Genomic DNA, 26,188 nt, shown 5'->3' on the forward strand with positions numbered 1-26,188 from the left:
AGGTGCGGCGGGGCGGCTGCTCTGACCGCCCCGCAGCGGGGGGGGACACGCACACGGGGGGTGGTGAGGGGCGGGGGGTGCCAGCCTGACCCCCCCCTCCCCAAGCCTCAAACCGCCCCCCCCCGCCCCGGGGCTGGGGAGAGGTGGGAGCGGGGAGGGGCGGCCGGAGGGATGGGGAGGCGCGGAGACGGGCGGGCGGTGGGACAGACAGACAGACATGCAGGCGGGGGGAGGATTGTCCTCGCCTCTCCTCTGCCACGGCCAAGCCCCCCCCTCCTCGGTAAAGACTCCCTGGGGACCCCCCATCCCCGCTCGCTGCCCCGGGAGCGCGGGGACCGGCAGCGCCGCCGTCCCGCCGGGGCGGCCCCGGGGCGGCAGGTGAGCGGCCGGGAGCGGCGGAGCGGGGACGGTGCTGGGGGGCTGGGGCGGGGGGGCAGTGCGGCTGTCAGGGTCCCGCTCCCCGCTGCGGCACAACCCGGACACCCCTCGGAGCGGCGGCCACTCAGCCCCGCAGCCGCCGCACCGGTTACCGGAGCTCCCCCCGGTGCCGCGGGCTGCCCGGACCCCTTCGCCACGGCCGCGGGGGCACGGGAGGGGGGAGCCCGGTGCCGCCCGACCCCCCCTCAACCCCAACCTTCCTCCTGCGGGGTGTGAGAGCCAAGAGCCGCTTCCTTCCCCATCAACCTCCCCGGGTAGGACACGCCGACCTGGCACCCATGGGGACCGTGACAGCGACCGTGGCAATGACTGCGGCGTTTCTCATCACCCCCCGGGCTGCGGGCAGCCCCCCCATGGCCAAACCCTTCTGAGACCCCCCCACCCCATCCCTTCCCCTCCTGACCCACACCCACAAGTGGGTGCTGCCCCAGGGATGAGCAACATGTCCCCACCACAGGCTGGGGGGCTCTTGGGGACAGGGGGAAATGTGCCCCCCGCCAAAAACAAAAGACCAAACCAAACCAAAGAGCTTTGTTTAAAACAAAGGCGCTGGCCGGCCGGCGCTGCTCGGGCGTGCTGGGAGGTTAAAACCACATTCGTTTCCACTCTGGCCCTGGCCAGGTCTGAGCCCTCCCGGCAACTTTCCCGGCAGCAACCGCATCCTCCTGGCTCCCCCGGGGGGGCACAGGGGGACTGGCCGCTCCCCAAACCCGCAGGGATGCTCTGTGCCCGACCCACCGGCCCCGGGTTTAGGGACCCCTCATACGGATAAACCACGTGCTGACACCCGCTGTGACGGCACCGCGGTGATTTATTGGTTGTAATCTGTGGATTTGGTGTCAAATCCCCGACAAAGTGCCCACCAGACGTGCTCCGGGGTGGGAGGGGGGGGGGAATTCTCGACTCCCCCAGCTGAGGCAGGGGCTTCTCCAGCTCGTTCGCAGCACCTGGTGTGGGGTCACAGCCTCTCCCCGCGGCCAGCATGCAGGGTATCTGGTTCCGTCCCCCGAGCAAACATCCCCCGCCGGCAGCATGGAGAGGTTGGGCAAAGCCGCCGGCGCATCCCTGGGGGGGCCCGGGGGGGCGCACCAAGCCCTGCCCGCTCAGCCCTGCCCCATCCCCTCCCCAACAGGCAGCGCCGAGGTCGTTCCTGGGAGTTTATTCTGGCTCACGCTGGGCCAACACCTGCGAGAGGAGAACGAGGAGGAGGAAGGTAACGCGGCCCCCACCCCTGCAGCAGCCCCCCCACCTGCTGCCTTCCCCCCCAGCTCCCCCCTCCTCCTCCGCTGAGCCCCGCGCCAACCAGAGGTGCCAAGATGGAGCCCCCGCCCCAGGAAAAGGGGGCACCAAGCCCCATCCTCCTCCTCCTCTTCCTCCCCCCGCCCTGTGCACCCGCTGCCCAAGGGACCACGTCACCGGCAGTGCCGTGGGCAGCTGACCTCACCTTCGGCCCGGCCAGGGTGGCACGTGTCCCCCCCGCTGGCGCCACTGCCGTCCCTGCCTCCCACTGCTGACCTTTGCCGCGGGCAGTTCACCGCCTGCCTGCCCCCCCAAGGGCCAGGGGAGACCCACAAACCCCTGCACTTTGGGGGGGTTTAGCCCCAAACTGCCTGCAGCCCCTTCGAGCCGTGGGCTGGGGCAGGCAGGGGACTGTCCCTGCTCCTTGGGGACACCGCCGGGGCACAGGCGGGGGACGTGTCGGGGCAGCAGAAGCCCGGCTGTCCTCTCCTGCCGGGCCGGGAGCGGGAGCCCAGCTGTGGCCGTCTGTCTGTCTGCCTGGGCAAGGGCACCGCGCCATGTGCCGGGAAGGAAACAGCGGCTCTCAGGGGAACCGGTGGGAGGGGACACCCAGGGAAGGTGACAGGGATGAGGGTCCCCAACCCCAGGGTTGCCCCCCAGCCTCATATCCAGCCCGGTCTCCGGTGCCTCAGGGCGGACAGGGGAGGAGGGAGGGGTGCGCCTGGCTTTGGCCACCGCTGAGGTGTGTGTGTCACGACCGCAGCCAGCTGCGTCCTATCCGCAGCCCCATAAAACGCCGAGCCCCGAGGCCAGAGCCCCTCCTGGGGACGCTGGCTCCAGAGGAGCCCGGCTGCTGTTCCAGGGTTGGAACGGACGCTCGCACACACAATCCCGTCCTCCTCCTCCTCCTGGGAGGAAGAGGCCGGTAGCCAGTGCTCACCCCAGGGGCGGAGGGAGCCAGATCCAGACAACCCCGGGGGGCTGGACCCCGAGCCCAGGCCAAGGCAGGCCTGGGAGCCCCCGAGCTCCCTGCCTGCAGCCCGAGCCCAGCCACACACACGTGCCTTGGCCCAAAGAGCGGCCCCACAAAGGTCAAAAGTTTCCCTACCTGGGTCCAAAACGCTGGGCGCGGGGTATTCAAATTGGTGCTGAGCACCATCAGCACACCTGAGATGGAAAAGAGGTGGAGGGGGAGAGGCCGCGTGTTGGAGGACAGCAGCGATGGGACAGGGGCTCTGCGCCCCCTCCTCTCTCAGGTGCCAGCCACGCTGTGTGCTGGGGCCCCTCAGCTCGGGCTCTGCAGCCACCAAGCCCAGGAGGAGGGACTTGGGCAGGCGCTGATCCCGGCTGGAGGACCCCGCTGCGAGACGAGTTCCTCGCAGCCAGACCCCCCGGCTTCCCTTGAGGCCCCAACCTGAGAGCCAGCCGCCCCGGGCCGGCTGCCCGCGCCAGGAAAGCGCTTTGCTGAGCTTCCCCCTCCACCAGCCTCAGCCACAGCGCCGGCTTTCCAGGTACGGGCTTCCCACCGCGGTGCAGCCTGCGGGATGGAGAGCACGTTAACAGCTGCCAACGTGGTTACAACGTCCTCTGCTGCCTGCAGAAGCGAGCGTTCCCTCCTGCCGCGGCTTGTCCTGCTCCGTGCAAGAAGCAGCAAGAGCAGTATTGGTGTCAATTGCCTGGTTGCCAAGCTCGGTGCACCTTGTGCTCCACGGCAGACTGCGGCGAGATGAGATGTGCCAGACGAGCAAGCAAGAAATGCTATTTGAATAATTCTGAAATGACTGTGAAATACGCTTAGTAAACCTTTCCCACGTCCACACTTGGCAGTTTACAGAGGCCGTTAACAGAACATAACGTCAGCAGAGCCTCAGGGGCAGGGACCCCGAACACCCGGCTCCACGGAGTCGCAGAGGGGGCAGCGGAAGCGCTGGGGAGCCCTGAGCCCCAGGAGCGCGGGCAGGGCAGGGGGGAGGCATGATGGGGGGGCTGAGCTGAAGAGAACGACGATGAAGCGGTGCAGGGCAGGGTGAGCCCGGGGGCTGCAGAAGGGAAGGGGGACGCGGGGACGTGGGGTCACTCACCACCGGGCTCATCCGAGGGGCAGCAGAGGCGACGCGGCGAGCAGCCCGGGGCTCCCCCGGGGCAGCTGGGCCAGGCGGCTGCGGGCAGGGGACGGGCCCGGGGACGGGCCGGGAGGCGCAGGGCAAGGAGCCGGGGGCGAGCAGGCGGGCGCCGGGACGGGACGAGGCCGCCGGGACCCGCCGGGACCCGGGAACAGCGACAGGGCCAGGCCGGGCCCGGGGAGCCGTGCGGGGATACGCACACCGGCCACCCGCCGTCGAAGCCCCATTGGCTGAGCGGCACGTCACTCCAACGACCGGCGGCGCTTGCGCACTGTCGGCCAATAGCGAGAGACGTAGAGGGGGGTGGGGGGTGGGCCTGCCCGCGCGCGCGCCTCCGGAGCACAGGGCGGGGCCGCTCCCGGTCACGTGAGGCATGGCCCGCCGCTGGGCCGTCACGTGGATCGCGCCGACCAATCAGTTCGCAGAGGAGGCGGGACGGAGGAAGGCTTCTACCCAATGGGAAGGCGGGAGGGAGAGGGCGGGGCGGGAGCGGTGCCGGCGCGGAGGTGAAGCGGGCGGAACCACTTGGGGGCTGGAGAGGGAGGCGGGCGAGACCATTCTGGGGGGGCCGCTGAGGGGGGGAACGGCACCTCCGGGGCGCTCCGGGCCGGGGGGGGAACCACTGCCAGGGTGGGGGGGAGTCGGGCACGACCATCGCGCGGGGTGGCGCGGCCGCCTGGCGCAACCATCCGGTGAGGGCGTGGCCTCGGTGCGGGGGCGTGGCTTCAGCTCGGGGGCGGGACTTGGGGCAGGCGGGCGCGAAGCCCCCACGTGTCCGCCCGGTCCCGGTGCCGTTACCCGCCCCACGCCATGAAGTGCATCGTCACGGGTGGCAACATCAAAGGTGAGCGGGGCCGAGGGGTGTGCAGGGGTGTGGGGGACACGGGGGTGCCCTGTGTCACCCCCTTCCTCCTGTCCCCCAGTCCTGGGCCGAGCCGTGCACTCCCTGTCCCGCATCGGAGACGAGCTGTACCTGGAGCCCACCGAGAGCGGGGTACGGAGCACTGGGGGCAGCTTTTGGCATCTGGGGGGGACACTGCATCCCCACCGGTGCCAGCACGCTGTGTGTCCCCAGCTGTCCCTCCGTGCCGTCAACTCCTCGCGCTCCGCCTTCGCCTCCTTCCTCTTCGCTCCCCTCTTCTTCCAGCTGTATGAGCCGGGCGGCCGCCAGCCCGACAGGGAGCTCGTCCGATGCAAAGTGCTCATGAAGGTGCAGCCACCATCGCACCCCAAAGCTCCTGGGTACAGGGCGGGGGCAGGCACAGGGGTGGTCAGTAGGTTACAGAGGTTCTCCCACCTCTCTGCTCTGCCCTGGTGAGGCAGCATCTGGAATATTGTGTCCAGCTGTGGCCCCTCAGTTCCAGCAGGACAGGGAACTGCTGGAGAGAGTCCAGCGCAGCCACCAAGATGCTGCAGGGAGTGGAGCATCTCCCGTGTGAGGAAAGGCTGAGGGAGCTGGGGCTCTGGAGCTGGACAAGAGGAGACTGATCAATATGGAAAGGGGGAGTGTCAGGAGGATGGAGCCAGGCTCTTCTCGGTGACAACCAGTGACAGGACAAGGGGCAATGGGTGCAAACTGGAACACAGGAGGTTCCACTTAAATCTGAGAAAAAACTTGTTCCTGGTGAGGGTGGCAGAGCCTGGCCCAGGCTGCCCAGGGGGTTGTGGAGTCTCCTTCTGTGCAGACATTCCAACCCGCCTGGACACCTTCCTGTGTAACCTCATCTGGGTGTTCCTGCTCCATGGGGGGATTGCACTGGATGGGCTCTCCAGGTCCCTTCAGCCCCTGACATCCTGTGATGTCCCCTCCCCGCAGTCCTTCCTGGGCATCTTCCGCTCGCTGCCCTCGCTGGAGAAGACAGTGGGGAAATGTCTGATCCTGCTCAAACCCCGGGCGAACCGCCTGGTCGTGCAGCTCCACTGCAAGTACGGTGAGTGCTGTGGGGGGGACACAGGGTGGCAGCGCCGTCCTGCCCCGCTGAGCTGCTGTCCTTGCTGCCAGGTGTCACCAAGACGCACAATTTGGCGTTCCAGGAGTGCGAGCTGCTCCAGGCTGTGTTCGACACCCAGCGCTGCGCCAGCAGCCTCTGTGCCCCGGCACAGTGAGTGGGGGGTCACCGGGGGGGAACTGCGGGTAGAGGCTGGGGTGACAAAGGGGATGGGGGTGACAAAGGGGATGGGAGTGGCAGTGGTGCGGGCGGGACAAAGGGGACACTGTGGTGGCACTGGGATGGAAGGAGGGACGGTGGTGGGACCCGGGGTGGTGGTTTTGGGGTCCTCAGCCCCAGGTGTCCCCCCCGTGTCCCCACAGGCTGCTGGCAGAGGCTGTTGTCCACTTCCCACAGACGCTGGCTGAGGTGACGCTGGGCGCTGGCCCTGGGGGCAAGATCAGCCTCCGAAACTATGTGGAGGACGAGGCGGGTGAGCCCTGGGGGACGGGGGGGCCCCTTCCCCAGGCCTTGGGGTGCTGCCACGACCCCCTGACCCCCCTTCTGCCCCCGCAGTGCCGAGCAAGACGATGGTGACGGAGCTGCGGTTGGCTGACGATGAGTTCCAGACAGTGTCCGTGACCCCGGGCTCCCGCATCACCTTCTGCCTCAAGGAATTTCGGGTGAGACCCCACCCTGGCGCCCCCCTCCCAGGTCACCCCTCAGCCCCCCCAACCTCCTCTTTGTCCGCAGGGGCTGCTGACCTTCGCTGAGGCCTCCAACCTGCCCCTCACCATCCACTACGATGCACCTGGCAGGTAGGAGAAGCCCCCCAGGCGCCCCCATGCCAGCCCTACCCCTGGTTCCGCCTGCTCAGGCTTCTCTCTGCCCCCCAGGCCGGTGGTTTTCACCCTGGAAGACACGGTGCTGGAGGTTCACCTGGTGCTGGCCACCCTCTCGGACCCCGAAAGCGACCTGCAGCCCCCCACAGCCAACGGGTAGGTGGGGCCTGTGTCAGCCTCAGCTGCCATCAGTAGGGACCAGAGTGAACGGTCCCCACTCTGCTCACTCGCCCTCTCCCCCAGCGTCTCCCACGTGCCCGCCCCGTCAGACGACTTCGCCGATGACCTCGAGTCCTACATGATTGCCATGGAAACCAGCGCCTACGAGGACAGTCCCTCGGGGGTGCCCCCCAGCCCCACCTTCCCCCTGCATACCCCCCGTCCAGCCGAAAGTGACCCCGAGGAAGAGGAGGAAGAAGGAGCTGTGCCAGGGACTCCCCCTCACAAGAAGGTCTGGGGTGGGCACCCGTGTGCCTGGGGACAGGGGGATGGGCACAGCCCCCTCCTGACCCCCACCTCTCCCCCCACACAGTTTCGCTCCCTGTTTTTTGGCTCTGTGTTGACGCCGGGGGGGCCCAGCCCGGCCCCCACCCAGGAGGTGCTGGCAGAGGACAGTGATGGCGAGAACTGAGAGCCCCGAGCTGCCAACACCCCGACCGTGCGACCCCCTAACCTCCAGGACGGGCACCACCCCAACGCCCAAACACAGGCACCCCCCCACGACCCATTACAAGTTTATTCCCAGAAAAAAAATCCTCCTGCCCCCCCTCCATCCGCTGCCACCCCAGGGCTGGGCTCTGGGCTCCCCCCTCGCCCCAGCGGTCCCTGCCCTGGGGGGTGGATTTGGTTTGGTGGAGCGTGGCGGGGGGGGGAAGGATCTTACAAATAAAAAAACCACGAATCGAAAGAAAAGCGACCTGATGCTGAGGGCGGGGGGCCGCTCACGGCTCATTTCTTGGCTTTGGCAGAGTTGCGGGGAGGGGTGACGGGGCGTCCTGTGGGGTTCAGCCCGCTGAACTGCCCGTATTTGCCCTTGTTCTTGTCAGCCGGCTTCAGAATCTGAAGGAGGGGAAAATGGGGTGAATGGGGGTGCTGCAGGCTGTGCCCCCACATTGTCTCAGCCCCTGAACTACCCTCCCACCTTTAGAGTGGAGGCTCCCCCTGTCCTCCTGCCCTCGAGCAGGAACTGGGGCACCCCACAGCCCCCCCCAAGTCACCGCAGGCCCAACCTCCCCCCAAAACCACCTCCCCCAGCTCACCTGGAAGGAACACATCAGCGTTTCATCCACGCTCATCATGGCGCCCGCGTTGTCGAACTCCCCGCAGTAGTTGGGCGCTGAGAAAAGGGTGACGAGCTGGCGCTTGGCGAAGAACTCGTAGCCGTCCTCTACCACCTGCGGGGGGGGGTCACAGCTGGCACCCTGCGGCAAATACCCACACCCCGGGACAAACACCCAGCCCTGGGGGCAAACACCCACCTCTGGGGGACAAATATCCACCCCCTGGGGTATATAACCACCCCCTGGGGCAAACAGCCACCCCCTGGGGCAAATACTCCCAGGGTTCCTGCCCACAAAGTACAGACAAGCCCCTCAAGGTCAGACATCCCCCTCTGGGCACAAATACCTTCTCCCCATACACACCCAGGCAGCCCCAAGAGCAAATATTGCCCTTGAGGGGCAAACACGAGGGGTAAAACACCTGCCCCACGGCCGATACCCACTGGGGACCCAAATATCCCCCCCCCGCCATCAGTGGGGTGCCCGGTGGTACCTGGTGCGCCCGACAGATGAGATCCAGGTCGTGTTTGTGCAGGAATTTGGCCACCACCTCAGCCCCGAAGGTGAAGGAGACGCCGCGATCATTCTCGCCCCAGCCCTGCACGTCCTTGTCCGGGTCGGACCAGAGCAGGTCGCACAGCAAACCCTGATCCGGCACGTCCGTGGGGCGCATGATCCGTCGGATCTGCTCCATCGACTGCAGATCGGGAGACAGCCCTGCGGAGAGGAGGGGGCTGTGTCAGGCCCTGTCACCCCCCCGGGGCACCCCCAAAGCTCTTGTTCCCCGCTCCAGCGCCGTGCCTACCTCCGTGGCAGCAGAAGATCTTCTCATCCACGATGGCGGCGATGGGCAAACAGTTGAAGCAATCGGTGAAAGTTTTCCAGAGCTTGATGTTGTACCGTCGCTTGCCTGCAAGGAAGGGGGTGTGGGTGCCTCGTGCTGCCCCTTTGGGGGTACAGGGCCCCCCATGTGGTTTTCTGCCCACCTCGGTGAAGCATAGGCAGCTGCTCCACAGTGGCAACGTGGCACTGTATGACACAGGGGGTGTCCTCGGGGTGCACGCTTGTAGCAGGGGGGGTAGAGGGGCACAGGGCGAGTGTGGGATACCCAGGGCAGATGGTACTGGGAGCACTGGGTTGGCACAGGTTGGTTGTGGGTATGGGGATGGTGGCAGGAGGATTCCTCTGGTGACTGTAGGTCAGCGCAGGACAGCACAGGGACAAGCAGAGGGGTTGGGGAGACAGCAGAGGGATTGTGGGGGGGACAAGCAGAAGGGTTGTGGGAGGGACCACAGCCGCAGCCCAAGCACTCACACTCGTCGTAGAAGCCATAGATGCGGTTGATGCTGGCGCACTCGTGGTTGCCGCGCAGGAGGAAGAAGTTCTCGGGGTATTTGATCTTGTAGGCGAGCAGGAGGCAGATGGTCTCCAGCGACTGCTTGCCCCGGTCCACATAGTCGCCCAGGAACAAGTAGTTACTCTCAGGGGGGAAGCCCCCGTACTCAAAAAGCCGCAGCAGGTCGTAGTACTGCCCGTGAATGTCACCTGGAGTGGGGGGGACAGGGTGTGTGTGAGACCCCAGCTCCCCATCTACATCCCTGGGGAAGCACGGGGACATGCTGGGACCCCCAGCTGGTCCCTGCGCCCATCCTGGGGGGTCACCCAGGCCGTGCCCTCTCACCGCAGATCTTGAGCGGCGCCTCCAGCTCCAGCAGGATGGGCTGGCTGAGGAAGATCTCCCGTGACTTCAGACACAGCCCCCGGATCTCGTTCTCCGTCAGCTGCACGTTCTTCCCCGGCCGCGACCCTTGGACTGGTCCCAGTAGAGAAATAAACGTCAGGGACCCCCCCCAGTGCCCCATATGCACCCCACAGAAGGACAGACATGGGGGCTGTGGGGCACCCTGTGGGGACTCGGGAGTCCCACCACACCCAGAGAGGGTCCTGGCCGCCCCCATGATGCGTGGGCAGGGATCACCCCCCACCCCAGGGCACCCACCTCCTGCCAGAGCTGAGGATCGTGGCAGAGCCCCCCCAAACCCATATTCTCCCCCCACTCCGGCATCCCTGTCCCAAACAGCCCCCTCACCCACATCCAACGCTGCGGGGGGGTGGAGGCTGTTAAGGGGCCTGGGGCTATGGTGTGGGGGGAGGCGCTGGGGCCGTTGAGGGGGGCAATGGGGCTGTTTGGGGGGGCTTGAGGCCATTGGGGAAGAGGAATTGGGCTGTTGTGGGGTGGTGGTTGTTGAACGGTCCTGAGACCTTTGCGGAGGCACAACAGGATCGTGGAGGGGGGCTGGAGGCTGCTAAGGGGGCCTGGGGCCACTGTGGGGGGAGAAGGGAGCCCTTGGGGGGGTGGAGGCCATTGGGAGCCCCGGGACTGTTGGGAACCCCGCGGCCGTTACAGCGGGGGAGCGATGCCGTTGGGAGGGGGGGGTGGAGGCCGCTAGGGGGACCCCGGGGCAGCTGAGGGGACCCCGGGGCAGTTGGAGGCCCAGGGGCGGGGGGGGGCGGAGCGGGGGGTGGAGGCCGTTGTGGGGTCCCGGGGCCGTTGGGAGCCCCGAGGCCGTGACCGGGGGGTTCCCGGGGCTCTTAGGGGTGGTGGGACCGGGGGGTCCCGGGGGTGGCGGGGCCGCTCACCTTCCAGGAGGCGGCTGATGATGGAGTCGAGGTTGAGCTTCTCGGTGTCCGCCATGGCCGCCGGACGCTCCCGCCCCGCCCCGCCCCGCGCGCCTCGAGCGCCCGGCGGCGGCGCCCCCTGGCGGCGCGGAGGAATCAGCGAGGCACCGGTGGGGGGGTGTCCCGGTGACAACGGGCAGGGGGACACGGGAGCCCTCAGTATCTGTGTCTCGGCCCTCGGGGCACAGGGACAGCCCGGGGACACGGTCGGAGAGGGGGGGAGCAGGTGCTGTGTCAGATGGAGTCACCGGGACTGGACTGTGACGGGGCGCGGGGTCAGGGGGACCCGGCGGGGACACAGTGCTCAGGTCCCCAGTGGGATGGGTAGGGGCCCCGGTGCACCCCCCCTAGCGTGTCCTGGTGCCGAAAAGTTGGCAAAAAGGCTCCTTAACACTGCTTGGAAAGCGTTAAAAAGCGGCACTTCCATCGCTGGACGCTCCGGGATCGGTTTTCTCACCGAGCGTGCGCAGGATTCGCGCTTCTTGGCATTTATTACATGTAGCTATTGCGTATTCATTTGTTTCTACTGCTTAGCTCATGCATTAAACATAAATTATCTCCATAACCCCGCCCTTTGCCCGCAGACGGCGTGTATTCGAGGGTCTCCAAATTACTGTATGGTGTGATTAAGTTATAAAAGACGCGCCCATCATTAACCGATTGACGCGATAAATGCTTCTGACCACCTGGAAAAACAAGTGCTATTTTTCAACTTTCAGATCCTCCTGCATGACAAGAGGGGGGCAGAAGATTAAGTAACACATTGTTTAGAAGCAGAGCGCTTAGTTTATATTTAACTAATAATTAAGAGATGTATTGTGAGAAACTAAACAGTCATAACTAACATCATCAGTTATTTCTTAGTATAGATGTATGTCAAAATTTTCAAAACTTGTAATGCATATGTAATAATTAAGTGAATATAAGCAACACAAGAGCGTCCAGCCTTTGGAGCACTGACGGAAGATGATCCCCAGCGCTGATAAAATAAAAAACACCACTTAACAGTAGAATTGACTCTGCTGTTAAGTTTATTTCTCCGTTTCAGAACATTCCCCTTTTCCAGCTCGCAAACCAAGGCCATCCCGCTTCGCCTCTTGTCCGGTTTCTGCAGAGCTATTGTTCCTCTGTTAGGTTTCTGTTATTCCGAGTCTTGCTGCTTTGTGCCCGGGGGTTTCCACAACATTCTTGTTGTTCTTATCAGTCCCCGCTGCGGGACCGCGGGGCCACCGCTGTGAGCAGCACCGGCTGTTGCCGGGAGGCTGTTGCCACCCCGGTGTCCTCAGGGCCACCCCAAAGCCTGGGCTCAGCGGGCACTGCGCTAGGGGGCTCTGGGGACACTGTGGGGGTGGCACAGGGGTGTCCTGGCTCGTGGAGGGTGGCAGGGCCAGCCTGAGAGGAAGGAAAGGGGCGCAGACATCATGTCCCCTCGCCTGTGGCAGTCATTAATCAGCCCCCAAGGTGGGGCCCAGGTAAACAGGCAGTGGGGACAGACCGCAGGTGGCACCGGCGCTGCCACCGCCTCCGCTTAACGTGCCGCGCTGTGCCACGCCGTGCCATGCCACGCTGTGCTGTGCCACACATGCCGTGTGCTGTGCCAAGCCGCGCCGTGTCGTTCCCTGTGTGCCACGCCATGTGCCATTCCCCATGTGTCACGCTGTGCCATGCCGTGCCATTCCCCGTGTGCCGTGCCATGCCATGCTGCGCGGTCGGGAATAGCTCCCCGGGGGGGTGACAGCCGCCTGGCCCCAGCCCTGACATTTCTGCTCCGCGGTGTCAGTTTTACAGCCGGCCCCGGGTGACCCCGCTGGGCTGTCCCCGTCCCCTGCCCCCCCGCAGTGGCACCCCGGCCCCGCTGGCTCCAGCTCTCCCCTGCCTCCTTGTCCCAACAGCTCGGTACCCCCCGGCAGAAGCTCCGCACCCCGCTCCCCGTCCCGGGCCCCCCGGGCCCCCCCGGCCCCGCCCCGATAGTCCCCAGGGCCGCCCCGCCCGGGCGGGAGGCGACACCGCCGTCGCCGGGACCGCAGCGGGGACAGTTGCTGTGCGGGACGCGACAGCACCGGACGCACCGACTGCCACTGTCACCGCCACTGTCACTGTCACCGCCGGTGGGTGCTGGCGCGGGTGGGAGTGGGGGGGATCCGGAGGGGTGTGCGGCGGGGGGGACGGTGCTTTTTTTGGGGAGGGTGTATATACACACACTGGGGGTGCTGGGGTGGGGTGCAGGAGCAGAGAGATCGTGGTCGGGGTGTGTGCGCATGTGCATGTGTGTGTGCATATCTGTGGCATGTCTGTGTGCATGTGTGTATGTGCATGTGTGTGCATGTTGGTGTGCACGCCTGTGTGCATATGCATGTGTGTGTTCATGTGTGTGCATGTCATGTCGGTGTGCGTGTGCATGTGTGTGCATGTTGGTGTGCATGTCTGTGTGCATATGCATGTGTGTGTTCATGCATGTGCAAGTGCATGTGTGTGCATGTCTGCACGTGTGCCTGCATGAGTGCATGATGTTTGTTTGTGTGCATGTCTGTGTGCATGATGTTTGTGTGCATGTCTGTGTGCATGCATGTTTGTGTGCATGTCTGTGTGCATGCGTGTGTGGGCATGTTGCATCTGTATGTGCTTGTCTGCATGTGCACGTGTTTGTGCGCAGTGTGACAGTGCAGGGGTGCAGGGGTGGGGGTGGCTGTGGCAGGGGTAGCTGGGTGGCAGCGTGTGGGTGGCAGGGTGCGCAGGGCTCCACGGCGTGGTGGCCGTGCTGGTGGCTCCGTGCCTGCCGGTGACGGTGACAGTGACGCCGTGGGCAGCCGGAGATAAGCCGGGGGACGTGCAGCGTGGCAGCTCTGCCATGATGGGGAGAGGGGGACGGGGAGGGGGGGGCCAACTTTGGGACGGGGACGTGGGACAGGGACACCCCAGCACGCTGAGCCAGCACACTGCAGCAGCGTGTCCCCACGGCCTCCCTGCTGCCCCTCGCTGTCTCTGGAGATGGGGACAAAGCCGGGGGCAGGGGTACAAGCCCGGCTCAGGGGGAGGGTGCCAGCGCCTGGCGCGAGGTGCCCGTGCCCCCCCGGCCGTGGAGGGGACAATGGGGCTCTGTGTCGCCCGCCGTGCCCAGCGCCTAATCCGGGGCACGGGGCCGGGGGCCGGGCACCCCGGGATGGCGCGGGGGGGTTTAAAGGCCAGAGCCGACCGGTGGCCCCTGTGCCAGGCGTCCCCGAGCCCTCGTCCCCTGCGCGCTCTCAGGCCACCAAGGTACCCGGGGCAGGCGTGGGAGACACAGCTGTCCCAGCTTGGGGACCTCAGGGCCATCCCCCAGCGAGGGGTGGAGCGGGCATAAGGCGGTCCCCACGCTGGTGACAAGGGACACACAGATCTGCAGGGATCCCTGTGGCTGCCCCGTGTCTGTGTCTGGGGGGGTCCTCGTGCTGGGTGGGCATGGGACAGAGCCATATGTCCCTTAACCCTGTCACTGGCTCCTGGCCACCCCGTGGGGACACCCCACAGGGCTGGGGGACCCTGAGTGGGTGGCTGCAAGTGGGCAGCGCTCAGCTCTGTGCCTCAGTTTCCCTCCGTGACCAGGTGTGCCAGGCACCCTGCTGGGAGCTGGGGCACCCCACGCGGGGGGCAGGGAGGCCCCGGATGCCTGGGTCCGCACCCCCAGGACACCTTGCCCCCCCTTGGGCAGGGACTGCCCCCCGGCTGTGCTGAGCTGGCATGGGATTACGCTAATCCCTGCTCGGACTCAGCCCGAGCTGCTGGGGTCACCGGGGCTGGCACCGAGGGGACAACCTGGGGTCACTAAGGGGTGCCCCAGGAGGGGTGGGTGCTGCTGGAGGGGTGCCCTGCGGGCTGCGGGGCTGGGGAGGGGGTGGCAGGGGGGTGACACGTCCCCAAGGAGCCCCACTGACTCTGCTCATCCATCTCTTGCAGCCCCTCAGTCACCAGGATGGTGAGTGGCCCCCGGGTGGGGGGGGGTCCAGGCGGAGGTGGGTGCCGTGTCCCGCGAGGCACAGCCCCGGTGAGCCCCGGCAGTGCCGGGCACGGCCACGGGGCCGCGGGCAGCGTGGCGAGCTGTGCCCACCCGCCGCGTGACCCCACGGGGACAAGGGGACGCTTTGTCCTGGAGCTGGCGGCCCCGGCAGCTGGCACAGCCCCGCGGCCCCGAGGAGGCGTCTCCGAGCCCGGCACTCGCAGCCCCCCAGCCCCCTGACCCCCACCCACGCGTGGGCAGCCTCACTCTGCACCCCTCTGCCCCGGGACAGACCATTAGCCCCATGCCACCCCATGCCAGGCTCATGGGAGTCCCTTAGCTCTGTGTCACCCTGTGCCAGTCCCATACCCGTCTCTTAGCCCCATACCAGCTCCATGGCACCCCGTGCCAACCCCATGCCAGTCCCTTAGCCCTATGCCACCCTGTGCCAGCCCCATACCTGCCCCTTAGCCCCATACCATCCACTTAGCCCCATGCCAGTTCCTTAGCCCCATGTCACCCTGTGCCAGCCCCATATCAGTCCCGTAGCTCCATGACAACCCCATGCCATGCCACGCCAGCCCCATGCTAGCCCTCAGTCCCATACCAGTCCCCCATAACAACCCCTGAGCCCTGTGCCACCCCATACCGGTCCCTTAGCCCCATACTATTCCCTTAGCCCCATGGCAGTCCATACCAGTCCCTTAGCCCCATACCAGTCCCTTAGCCCCATACTATTCCCTTAGCCCCATGGCAGTCCATACCAGTCCCTTAGCCCCATACCAGTCCCTTAGCCCCATGCCACCCTGTGCCAGTCCCATACCAGTCCCTTAGTCCTGTGCCACCCTGTGCCAGTCCCATACCAGTCCCTTAGCCCCGTGCCACCCCCTGCCACCCCTGTGCCAGCCGTGTCTCTGCCCCACACAGCTCTCGGTGGAGCAGACGAGTGCCGAACGGGCACCGATGCCACAGGAGCAGGAGTGGGCAGGGCCCGAGGCGCTGTGCCCAGGCTGGCTGGAGGACGAGGCCTCTGATGGCGACCTGCCTGAGGACAGCGGGGACCCCGATGGTGCCACCCAGGCCTACGAGCTGCTGCAGAGCACCCTGCGCCAGGAGGGGCTGCCCCACACGCTGGATCGATCTGCAGAGCCCCGCACGGGTGGGGACACGGGGGTGGCAGGGACAAGGGTGGCACTGGGGGCATGGTGCCAGGCTGGGGACGTGGAGGTGGCAGGGACAAGGGTGGCACTGGGGGCAGTGTCAGGTGGGGTCGCAGGAGTGGCATGGACTGGGGTGGCAATAGAGTCACGGTGTCAGGTGGGGGCATGGAAGAGGCAGGGACAACGGTGGCACTGAGGACACAGTGCCAGTCTGGGGACACAGGTGTGCCAGGGACAAGGGTGGCACTGAGGGCACAGTGCCAGTCTGGGGAGACAGGTGTGCCAGGGACAAGGGTGACACTGAAGGCACAATGCCAGTCCGGGGACACAGGTGTGCCAGGGACAAGGGTGACACTGGGGGCATGACGCCAGTCTGGGGACACAGGGGTGCCAGGGGCAGGATGGCACCAGGGTCCCCGTCCCTTGCCGGCAGGGTTTGGCCCTCTGGACATGACCGTCTGCATCCTGGGCTCCCCCACCGCCTTCCTGCCCGTCCTGCTGGAGGGTGGCACCCGCTGCCCAGGTGGGTTTGTCCCCCTTGTCCCCACCCCGTACGAGACACCCATGAACCCCCAGCGGGTGCTCCCCACGTCCCACTTGGATGCCCCAACCCTGGGCCAAAGGGTTTCCCCAACCCACCTGCGCATGATTGGGAGAGAAACTGAGGCAGGGGGTGAGGGTGGTGCCAGCTCCCCCATGTCCCACAGTCCCATTAACCCCAGTACACACCAGTACCAGCGGCAAATGCCAGCCCAGGGTGCTGGGGGGTGTTTTGGGGCAGGGGAGAGGTGACGAGCGCTGCCCACACCCCTGCCCACCCGCAGGTGCCATGGTGCTGTGCCTGTCACCCACCTGGGCCAGCCGGGTGCCCTCGGAGACGTCCCCAGGCGCCTGGTCCCTGCTGCTCTCCCGGGGGGTGTCCTTCGAGGCGGGAGGCCACAGCACCCTGGACACCTTCGCCCCCCCCCCGCCGGGCCAACTATGTGACCGGCACCTTTGCAACAGGGGGTCCTGAGGGGGGCTGGGTGGGCGAGCTGGCCCGTGACCTCGACTGTCCCACGGGGGGCTCGGTCCCGCTCACCCACTGGCTGGAGGACCCGCTGGTCACCCGCTGGGTGCTGGCGGCCCGCGCTGGCCTGCCCGTGCCCCCCACCCTGGCATTTGTCCTGGCACCGAGGGGGGACATCCCCACGGAGCCGGTGGCCCCCGGCGTGAGGCTGGTGCGGCTGAAGGATCCCCAGGGCCAGGAGAAGCTGGTGCAGGAGGAGGTGGGCGCCTTTTTGGGGGGTGCCGCCATGGAACCCTACAGCCAGGTGGGCATGGGGGGCACCCGCGGGGCATGTTTGGGGTGTAAGGGTCAAGGTCACGGGCATGGTAGGGTGTGTGGGGGCATCCATGGGGCACAGCAGGGACATAAGTGTGGGGCAACCTGTGGGGCACACTGGGGCATTCAGGGGCACCTGTGGGTCACACACTAGTAGGGTGTCACTGGGGATATGGGGTGGCCGTTGGGGTGGTGGTGGCACAAGGTGATGCGTGCAAGTGGTGGGACGGCAGAGGGTGGCATGTGGGGGTGGCCATGGCATGGGGTGACATGGAGATGTCCGCAGTTGGTGGGGTGGCATGGGATGACATGTGTGGGTGGTGGGGGTGGCCACAGCATCAGGTGACATGGGGATGTCTGCAGGTGGTGGGGTGGCGCGGGGTGATGGGGGTGACCATGGCATGGGGTGACATGGAGATATCCGCAGGTGGTGGGGTGGCACATGGTGACACGTGGGGGTGGCCATGGTGTGGGGTGACGGGGATGTCCGCAGGCGGTGGTGCGGCACAGGGTGACACGTGGGGTGGCCGTGGCATGGGGTGGCCATGGCGTGGGGTGACAGGGATGTCCGCAGGTGGTGGTGCGGCCAGCAGGGTGGCGGTGGCATGGGACGGGCGCCCGCAGCACCCACAGGAAGGAGGAGGGGACGGCGGTGGCACAGGCGGTGGGCGCGCGGCTGGGCGGGCTGCGGGAGGAGGACAGCGTCCTGCTGGAGGCCCTGGTGCCCACCGCCCGCCTGCCCCTGCCCCCCCCACGTAAGACCCCCGCCCTTGGGCGCCCACCACCCTGGGATGGGAGGGAAGGGCCCCCCTCCGGGCTCCCCTGGGCCCCTGTGGCTGTGCCGGCCACATGTCCATCCCCAGGGATGGGGGGGTTGGTGGCCAATGGGGCAACCAAACTCCTGGGCTCCTTGGGCAGGGCATGAAGATGTCCACCCTGGAGCCCCAAAGTCACCTGGGGTGGAGGGAAGGTCACCCTGGTCCCCCATGGTCACCTGGAGTAGGGGTGGGAGAGAAGGTCACCCTGGACCCCTGTGGTCCCCTGGGGTGTGTGTGGGGGGAAGGTGGCCACCTTGGTCCCCCATGGTCCCCTGGAGCAGGGCAGGGTGGTGGGGTGACAACCTTCAACTCCTTACAGTCCCATAGGTCTGGGGGTGACAGTGGCCACGCTGGACCCTGCAGTGCCCTGGGATTGGCTAGGGCCACCGTGGTGCCACTTGGGGGGGGGTCCCAGAAGCCCATGTGGGGGTGGGGGTCAGGCAGGGTCCCCCGTCCCTGGCCTGCCCTGTCCCTCGCCCCCCAGGCAGCCCAGCCCCGCGGCTGCCGATGTCCCTGCGCATCTGCACCCTCGTCTGCAGGTCCTGGGGGGACCGGCCCCAGCTCTGCCAGGTACAGCTCCGCCTGCACAGGCTCCGCCCCTTCGGGTGGGTGTGGCAGGGTGGGTGTGGCCGTGGGTGTCCCCACCCGCGGGTGGGGCATGGCTGGGTGTGTTCCATCAGGTTATGGGGTGGTGGCATGTGTCCCCATGTCCTGGTGGCCCTGTGTGTCCCTGGGCTATGCTGGCCGTCCATGTCCCCGTGCCCTGGTGGTCACGTGTGTCCCCAAGCCCTCGATTAGTCTCTGTCCCCTTGGCCTGGGTGGCACCCTGTGTTCCTCCAGGCTATACGGTGGTTGTGTCCCCATACCCCGGTGAGAGCCCATGTCCCCATGCAACGCGGTGGCAGCCAGTGTCCCCATGCAGGTGGCGTGTGGCGTGGGGCGCGCGGAGGCTCCGGTGAGGCATGGGGCAGCGCTGCCCCAGGGCCTGGACTCCAGCCTGCAGCAGTGGGGGGTGGTGGCCCCGGGCCAGCGCCAGGCACTGGCCAAGCGGCTACAGGTGGCTGCCGAGGCCGCCATGGCCGCCCTCCTGGCCACCGAGGCCAAGTTGAGTCCCCAGCAGCGCGGTGGCACCCGCGCCCGCACCGACCTCCTGGGTGAGTGTTGCGGGGACAGCACTGGTCCCCAAGGCCACCCCACGATGGTGGCACTGACCTGGGGTGCTGAGTGCGGTGTCCCCATCCCTGTCCCCAGGGGTGGACTTTTTGCTGGCGTGCGTGGATGACGCTCTGGAGCTGGTGGCCTTGGCCACCAACAGCCAGCAGTGCCTGGAGACCTGCCTGCTGGCCGAGAACATGGGGCGTGCCGTGGGGGAGCCCCCCGGTGACCTGCCCCGGCTGCTGGCCGAGGCCATGCTGCACCGGGCACAGTGTCACCTGGTCGAGGGCAAGGACATTCTGCTCATCGGGGCTGGTGGCGTCAGCAAGAGCTTCGTCTGGGATGCAGCCCGTGACTACGGCCTGAGGGTGAGGAGACTGGTGGGCGCTGCCATCAGTAGGTTTCAGAGTGAACACTAGGTAGCAGTAGCCACGCCTCGGGTGGTCCCTCACTGTCCCAGTTGGTGGGCTGGGTGGCACAGCTGCAGCACCAGGTGTTGTGTGGCCCCGCTCTGCCATGGTGACACCTCTCTGGGGACGCAGATCCACCTGGTGGAGTCCGACCCGGAGCACTTTGCGGCGGGGCTGGTGCAGACCTTCCTGCCGTACGACAGCCGCGAGCACCGGCGGGACGAGGAGCACGCCGAGCGGGTGACAGAGCTGGTCCGCGCCCGGGGGCTGCGACCCCACGCCTGCCTCTCCTACTGGGACGACTGTGTGGTACTGGCGGCACTGGTGTGCCAGCGCATGGGGCTCCGCGGCTGCTCCCCCTCCGCCATCCGCGTGGCCAAGCAGAAGAGCCGGACCCACCAACACCTTCAGCGGTGCTGCCACGGCCGCCCACCACCCGCTGCCTTCGCCGTGCCGTGCCGCCGGCTGCAGAGCCACGGGGACGTGGAACGGGCGGCCGGCTCCGTCCCCTTCCCCGCCGTGGCCAAACTGGAGTTCGGGGCGGGCGGCGTGGGGGTGCGCTTGGTAGAAAACACCGGGCAGTGCCACCAACACGCCGCCCGGCTTTGGCGTGACCTCCGGGACGACGCCGACCACCCGGGGATCGGCTTGGGCTGGGGGAACGCCATGTTGCTGATGGAGTACGTGCCGGGCACCGAGCACGACGTCGACCTGGTGGTGTTCGAGGGGCGGCTGTTGGGCGCTTGGGTGTCTGATAACGGCCCCACGCGCCTGCCCGCCTTCCTGGAGACCGCTGCCTGCCTGCCCTCCTGCCTGCCCGCCGACCGGCAGGCGCAGCTGGTGCGGGCGGCCCTGCAGTGCTGCCTGGCCTGCGGGCTGCGCGACGGCGTCTTCAACGTGGAGCTCAAACTGGGTCCCGCCGGCCCCCGCTTGCTGGAGATCAACCCCCGCATGGGCGGCTTCTACCTCCGCGACTGGATCCGGGAGGTCTACGGTCCCGATTTGCTGCTGGCGGCCGTGCTGGTGGCGCTGGGGACGCCGCCGGTGCTGCCCGCTCGCCCCGCGCCCCGCGGGCACTTGGCCGGGGTGATGTGCCTGGGCTCGGAGCACGGGTGGACGCTGGGGGGCGGCGGGGGGCTGGCGGCGCTGCAGGCGCTGCAAAGCCGGGGGCTCGTCCGGCTCAACCGGCTGTTCGAGGAGACGGCGGGGGACGGCGAGTACGAGGAGCCGTGTCTGAGCGTTGCCTGCAGCGGGGAGACGCGGGCAGAGGCTTGTCTGCGCCTGCTGGGGCTGTGCCAGGCGCTGGGCATCGACTCCCCCCGCTACCCCGTCGAGCATTTCTTGTCCCATTTTAAATAGCCACGGGCAGGCAGCGGGGCCGGCGGGGGAGCGGGGGGCACAGGGACAGACCCTCTGCCCTGGCACCCCCTCCCGCAGCCCCGCCGCCCCGCTCCCTGGCATCCCCCTGGCACCCCATCTTCTGCCATCCCCTGACACCCCGCTCCCTGGCATCCCCCTGGCACCCCTGGCATCCCCCTGGCACCCCATCTTCTGCCATCCCCTGACACCCCGCTCCCTGGCATCCCCCTGGCAGCCCATCTTCTGCCATCCCCTGATACCCCGCTCCCTGGCATCCCCCTGGCACCCCTGGCATCCCCCTGGCATCCTGTCCCATGATATCCCCCTGCTCCCCCTGGACCCCAATTCCCAGCCTTGACACTCCACTCCCCAGCATCCCACTCCCCCATCTTGGCATCCCATTCTCTGACATCCCCCCTACTCCTCTGGCACCCTATGTCCTTGTTCTGACACCCCATCCTCTGGTACCCCCCACGCCATCCTGACACCCCATCCCCTGACACCCCATCCCCCGGCGTCTCCCCATCCCCTGGCACCTCATTTCTCTGTTCACCAACATCTCCCCGGCTCCCTTGACATCCCCCCCCACTCCTTCCTTGTCCTTCCCCATCCCCCTGCACCCCCATCCCTGGGCTCCCTGTCCCCCCCCCGCCCTGGCACCCCCAAACCTTGCTTCCGGTGTCCCTTTGTCCCCTGAACTGGGGGGTTTGGTGGCCCTCCCATGCCAGGGGACACACAGGGGGACACCAACCCCCGATAGGGGGTAGGCAGGGTCCCCCCTTAACGAACCTTTGCTAATGGGGGGAGGGCAGCCCCCCAGAGGCCCCCAGGCCACCCCACCAGAGCAGCAGGTGCAGCCTGGTGATGAGGAGACCCTACAATAACAAACCTGCCTGGGGACACCCTGCAGTAATAGACCTACGTGGGGAGACCCTACAATAACAAACCAGCACAAGGGAGACCCCACAGTAACAGACTGAAGTGGGGAGACCCAGCAATAACACACCTTGAAGGGGAGACCCCACAATAACAAACCAGCACGGGGACACCCCGCAATAACAGACCTGTGCAGGAAAACCCTACAATAACAGACCTGCACAGGAAGACCCTACAATAACAAAGGAACACCCGGGGACTCCCCGTGGTAGCAGAGCAGCTGGGAACACCCTCCAGGAAGAGCCTTGTATGGGGAGCCCTTGTGATAAAGGGCTGTCACTAGAGAGACCCTACAACAACATTAGTGACCCTACAATAACACCAGTGACTCTACAATAACACACAGCCCCTGTAGTGCCCAAGACCCTACAACACTAGTGACCCTACAATAACACCAATGACCCTACAATAACAGTCCCTGTAGTGCCCACGACCCTACAATAACACCAGTGACCCTACAATAGCACGCAGCCCCTGCAGTGCCTCTGACCCTACAATAACACCAGTGACCCTACAACAACACACAGTCCCTGTAGTGCCCACGACCCTACAAAAACGTCAGTGGCTCTACAATAACACACAGCCCTTGTAGTACCTGCGACCCTACAATGACACCAGTGACCCTCCAGCAACACGCAGCCGTGTCAGCTCCGCGGTACCACTAGTGTTCCCCCCAAAAAACGCGCGTGGACCCCGAGCGACCCCGAGGACTCTCCGTCTCTTCCACGGGCGCTCCCTCCCCCTTCAGCTGTCGTCACGGCGGCGCCGATGATGTCACAGTGACGCAAGGGGGTGTGGCCGGGCGGGGGGTCCTCAGTAAAGGCTGTGAGCGGCCACCCCGGCTCTGTCGTTGTCCCTACGCGCCCCCCCGAGATCCCCCCCGTTCCTCGGGATCACCCCGTTCCCCGCGGGACTTCACCTCCCGGCGTGCTCCGCGCCGGGGATCCCGGGGTACCCCTGGTGACGTAGGGGAGGGGCGGGGCTGGAGGGGCGGGACCGGGGGCGGGGCCAGCGGGGCGGGTCCCGCCGGGGTCCCGGTGCGGTGCCGTCATGGCGGGGGTGTTCGATATCGACCTGGAGACCGAGGAGGGCAGCGACGGGGACGAGCCCGAGCTGGGCGCCGTGAGCCGCCACCGGGGCACCGGGACCGGCTGGGGACGGGGAGCGGCTGGGGTCGGGGGGGGACACCGGAGCTGGCGGAGCGTGGAGCGGGGATGGGGACGGGGCGAGCGGGATAGGGACGAGGACACCGGGAGCGGCTGGGAACGGGGATCGGTACGGGGACGCTGATGGGGGGTGAGCGGCGCCGTGACCTGGTGGGGACAGGGGGATCGAGGGCAGCGGGGGGATGCAGGACAGACAGGGGACAGGCGGGGGACAGGGGACAGGCAGTGATCCCGGCGCAGCTCCGCCGGTACGGGAGGGCAGAGGGAGGTTCCCGCTGGGCAGGGCCCGATCTCAGCCCAAAAACATCCGGCTGGGCCGGTGCGTGGCACCTCGCCCCGCTCTGCCTGCTGCGGGCGTCCTGCCTGCCTGCTGACTGTCCTGCGTCCCCTGCCTGCCCACTGTCCCCTCTCTGCCCTGAATCCTCTGCCTGCCTGCTGTGTCCCGTGCCTGCCATGTGTCCACTGCCTGCTGTGGGTCCCCTGCCTGCCCTGAGTCCCCTGCCTGCCTGTCCTGGGTCCCCAGTTTGCCATGTGTCCCCTGTCTGCCCTGGGTCCCCTCCTCCCTATAACCCCCTGCCTGCCACTGACCGTGGGTTCCCTCCTGCAGGAGATGGAGCTGGAGCCCCGGGGGAACGGCCTGGAGTAAGTGAGGGACAGGCAGGGGACAGGCAGAGGACAGGCAAGGGGGTCTGTCCCCACTCACCCCCTCTCCCTCCAGGCCCGTGGGGCACTACGAGGAGATTGAGATCTCGGAGAGCAGCGTCAACAACGGCCCTGAGCACATCGGTCCCCACTGCTTTGAGCTGCTCCGCGTCCTGGGCAAGGGTGGCTACGGCAAGGTGGGGGGGGCACAGCAGATCGGGGCGTGGCTTTTGGGGGTGCTCGGGGGGGACCCAGCGTTGCCTGATGTCACCGGCCACATCAACTCCATCCTTCTAGGTATTCCAGGTCCGCAAAGTCCAAGGCACCAACACAGGGAAGATCTTTGCCATGAAGGTCCTGAAGAAGGTAGTGCCACCCTGGGCCCCCCCAAGACCCCCCCAGTGAGCCCCCCGCTCACTGCATGTCCCCTCCAGGCAAAAATCGCCTGCAACGCCAAGGACACGGCACACACCCGGGCCGAGAGGAACATCTTGGAGGCCGTCAAGCATCCCTTCATCGTGGACCTCATCTATGCCTTCCAGACGGGTGGCAAGCTCTACCTCATCCTGGAGTGCCTCAGCGGTCCGGGAGGGTCTGGGTGGGGACACAGCGGGGACAGGGATAGCTCGGGGGGTCCCACTTGGGGTTGTCACCTTGCAGGTGGAGAGCTCTTCATGCAGCTGGAGCGGGAGGGCATCTTCCTGGAGGACACTGCCTGGTAGGGAAGGGATGAGGGGGCTGGGGAGGGGGGTTGTGGAGGGGGCAGGACCCCAATGCTGCTCACAGCTGCCCCCCTGCTCCCCAGTTTCTACCTGAGCGAGATCACGCTGGCACTGGGCCACCTGCACTCCCATGGCATCATCTACCGCGACCTCAAGCCAGAGAACATCATGCTCAACAGCCAAGGTGGGCTGGGGGCTTTTGGCGTGGTGGTGGGGGGTCCCCAAGGGTGACACTCACCCCATCCTCCTCCTTCTGTAGGTCACATCAAGCTGACCGACTTCGGGCTGTGCAAGGAGTCAATCCATGACGGGGCTGTCACCCACACCTTCTGCGGCACCATCGAGTACATGTGAGCTGGGTTCGGCGTGGGGGGGAATATAGGGGACCCCCTCCCACTCAGGGACCCCCCCGTGTCCCCCCAGGGCCCCTGAGATCCTGGTACGCAGTGGGCACAACCGGGCGGTGGACTGGTGGAGCCTGGGCGCCCTGATGTACGACATGCTCACAGGATCGGCAAGTCCCACTCCTGCTCTTTCCTTCCCCGGGGAGGGGGTTTAATGTGACCGGGGGGGTCGTGGGTGTGTGTTTGGGAGGGTCCCCAGCAGGGTGATGCTGAGCCTTCCTCGCAGCCCCCATTCACTGCCGAGAACCGCAAGAAAACCATCGATAAGATTCTCAAGGGGAAGCTGGTGCTGCCGCCGTATCTGACGCCCGACGCGCGGGACCTGCTCAAAAAGGTGCTCCCCCCCGCCCCATTTTGTTTGCGTAGGTCCTACCATAACACCCCCATCCCCGTGCCCCACTCTATTCCCCTTTCTCTTCCAGTTCCTCAAGAGAAACCCTAACCAGCGGGTTGGGGGTGGCCCGGGCGATGCGGCCGATGTGCAGGTACAGGGGTGGGCACAGGGGGGGTGCCAGGCGGACCCTCCACCTCCCTGACGCCCCTACCTGCAGAAACAGCCCTTTTTCCGTCACATCAACTGGGAGGACCTGCTGGCCCGCAGGCTGGACCCCCCCTTCAAACCCTGCCTGGTAGGGATGGGGTGGGGGGGAGGACAGGCAGGGTGGGTGTTGGGGGCACCCATGGGAGCACCCATTGCCTCCCACCCCGCAGCAATCGGAGGAGGACGTCAGCCAGTTTGACACCCGCTTCACCCGCCAGACGCCTGTTGACAGCCCGGATGATGCTGCCATCAGCGAAAGTGCCAACCAGGCCTTCTTGGTACGGGGGGGACAGTGGGGACCTCTCCCTGGGTGGGGTTGGGGACCCAGCCCCCCCATGACCCCCCTCTCTGCCCGCAGGGCTTCACCTACGTGGCCCCCTCGGTGCTGGAGAGCATCAAGGAGGGGTTCTCCTTCCAGCCCAAGGTGCGCTCCCCCCGCCGCCTCAACAGCAGCCCCCGCACCCCCGTCAGGTACCTGCTCATCTGGGGGGCCACGAGGGGACTGGGGGGCTGCTTTGCAATGTGGGCATAGGGGTGGGGGGTGTTGGGCACAAGGGGACAGGGCTGATGGCACAGGGGTGCCCCCCTCACCCCCCTATGTGTTCCCACCCTAGCCCCGTGAAGTTCTCCCCCTTTGAGGCGTTCAAACCAGGGGAACCGATGGAGCTGGGGGGCAGCCTGCCCCCCCCCCAGCCCGAGGGCACGGCCCCGCTCCCCATCAAGACCCCCGTGGGTGCCAAGAAGCAGAAGGGGGGACGGGGACGGGTACCCAGGTAGGGGTTGGGGGCGGGGGGATGGGTGTGACCCGGGGAAGGACACCGGGTGCTGGTGGCGGAGTGGCCCGGTGACCCCCTCGTGGGGTTGGGGGGCGCACAGGTGGGCCCCCCTGCCCCCCGCTGCCAGGCAGGACTGGTTTTGGGGCTGCGGGGACACCCTGGTGTGGTGATAGGGGTGTGGCCCCCTGGGGTGTGGCCCTCGAGGGTGTGGCCCCCCCAAGGGTGTGGCCCCAGCTGCTGGGTGTGTGCCAATTAAAGGACTTGATGAGGCCA

The 26,188-nt window shown here is 66.7% G+C and overlaps 4 protein-coding genes and 1 long non-coding RNA gene across 15 annotated transcripts; 4 read left to right on the plus strand and 1 right to left on the minus strand.

The window, feature by feature from the left end:
- Positions 1-237: 237 nt before the first annotated feature.
- LOC135579635 (uncharacterized) lies at positions 238-3,494 on the plus strand. Its single transcript, XR_010473186.1, has 3 exons — positions 238-378; positions 1,571-1,651; positions 2,934-3,494. It is a non-coding gene; the product is annotated as an uncharacterized LOC135579635 (long non-coding RNA).
- Positions 3,495-4,451: 957 nt separating this feature from the next.
- Positions 4,452-7,482, plus strand: RAD9A (RAD9 checkpoint clamp component A). The gene is made up of 11 exons (XM_065065611.1): positions 4,452-4,644; positions 4,724-4,794; positions 4,876-5,010; positions 5,617-5,731; positions 5,803-5,902; positions 6,112-6,221; positions 6,305-6,411; positions 6,482-6,546; positions 6,625-6,726; positions 6,814-7,021; positions 7,103-7,482. The coding sequence occupies exons 1-11, from the start codon at positions 4,611-4,613 to the stop codon at positions 7,199-7,201; spliced, it is 1,146 nt and encodes a 381-aa protein (XP_064921683.1). The 5' UTR covers positions 4,452-4,610; the 3' UTR covers positions 7,202-7,482.
- On the minus strand, positions 7,293-10,632 carry PPP1CA (protein phosphatase 1 catalytic subunit alpha). Its single transcript, XM_065065612.1, has 7 exons — positions 10,491-10,632; positions 9,532-9,663; positions 9,165-9,395; positions 8,656-8,760; positions 8,344-8,567; positions 7,830-7,964; positions 7,293-7,629 (listed from the first exon to the last, which is right to left on the minus strand). The coding sequence occupies exons 1-7, from the start codon at positions 10,543-10,545 to the stop codon at positions 7,519-7,521; spliced, it is 993 nt and encodes a 330-aa protein (XP_064921684.1). The 5' UTR covers positions 10,546-10,632; the 3' UTR covers positions 7,293-7,518.
- A 2,797-nt stretch (positions 10,633-13,429) lies between these two features.
- CARNS1 (carnosine synthase 1) lies at positions 13,430-22,500 on the plus strand. The gene is given in 11 exon segments (XM_065065618.1): positions 13,430-13,784; positions 14,463-14,481; positions 15,430-15,661; positions 16,096-16,185; positions 16,487-16,623; positions 16,625-16,975; positions 17,561-17,741; positions 18,289-18,374; positions 18,727-18,958; positions 19,056-19,327; positions 19,502-22,500. Coding segments are annotated over 11 exon segments (2,994 nt in total). The 5' UTR covers positions 13,430-13,617; the 3' UTR covers positions 20,729-22,500.
- On the plus strand, positions 22,451-26,186 carry RPS6KB2 (ribosomal protein S6 kinase B2). 11 transcript variants are annotated; one of them, XM_065065630.1, is made up of 15 exons: positions 22,451-22,615; positions 23,438-23,472; positions 23,549-23,669; positions 23,770-23,838; positions 23,907-24,054; positions 24,133-24,190; positions 24,278-24,378; positions 24,454-24,544; positions 24,618-24,708; positions 24,825-24,932; positions 25,021-25,083; positions 25,150-25,227; positions 25,310-25,417; positions 25,498-25,610; positions 25,754-26,186. In XM_065065630.1, exons 2-15 carry the CDS (start codon positions 23,441-23,443, stop codon positions 25,914-25,916), a joined length of 1,344 nt encoding a protein of 447 aa, XP_064921702.1. In that variant the 5' UTR covers positions 22,451-22,615; positions 23,438-23,440; the 3' UTR covers positions 25,917-26,186. The 11 variants fall into 11 exon arrangements, with proteins under 11 accessions (XP_064921702.1, XP_064921700.1, XP_064921705.1 ...); XM_065065628.1 differs by lacking the exon at positions 22,451-22,615 and adding an exon at positions 22,643-22,786; XM_065065633.1 differs by lacking the exon at positions 22,451-22,615 and adding an exon at positions 22,643-22,786 and having other exon boundaries at positions 25,498-25,563.
- Positions 26,187-26,188: the final 2 nt, after the last annotated feature.

This window comes from Columba livia, chromosome 5 (assembly GCF_036013475.1).
Source record: "Columba livia isolate bColLiv1 breed racing homer chromosome 5, bColLiv1.pat.W.v2, whole genome shotgun sequence".
NCBI classification, from domain to species: domain Eukaryota; kingdom Metazoa; phylum Chordata; class Aves; order Columbiformes; family Columbidae; genus Columba; species Columba livia.

Coding starts and splice junctions, on each gene's coding strand:
- RAD9A (XM_065065611.1), top strand. CDS start 4,611: ATGAAGTGCATCGTCACGGGTGGCAACATCAAAG. Junction 5,011..5,616: donor GATGCAAAGTGCTCATGAAG/GTGCAGCCACCA, acceptor CCCTCCCCGCAG/TCCTTCCTGGGCATCTTCCG. Junction 6,412..6,481: donor TCTGCCTCAAGGAATTTCGG/GTGAGACCCCAC, acceptor CTTTGTCCGCAG/GGGCTGCTGACCTTCGCTGA.
- PPP1CA (XM_065065612.1), bottom strand. CDS start 10,545: ATGGCGGACACCGAGAAGCTCAACCTCGACTCCATCATCAGCCGCCTC. Junction 9,664..10,490: donor CATCAGCCGCCTCCTGGAAG/GTGAGCGGCCCC, acceptor TACTGGGACCAG/TCCAAGGGTCGCGGCCGGGG. Junction 8,761..9,164: donor CTATGGCTTCTACGACGAGT/GTGAGTGCTTGG, acceptor CCTTCCTTGCAG/GCAAGCGACGGTACAACATC.
- RPS6KB2 (XM_065065623.1), top strand. CDS start 22,715: ATGGCGGGGGTGTTCGATATCGACCTGGAGACCGAGGAGGGCAGCGAC. Junction 23,839..23,906: donor CCATGAAGGTCCTGAAGAAG/GTAGTGCCACCC, acceptor TGTCCCCTCCAG/GCAAAAATCGCCTGCAACGC. Junction 24,709..24,824: donor ACGACATGCTCACAGGATCG/GCAAGTCCCACT, acceptor CCTTCCTCGCAG/CCCCCATTCACTGCCGAGAA.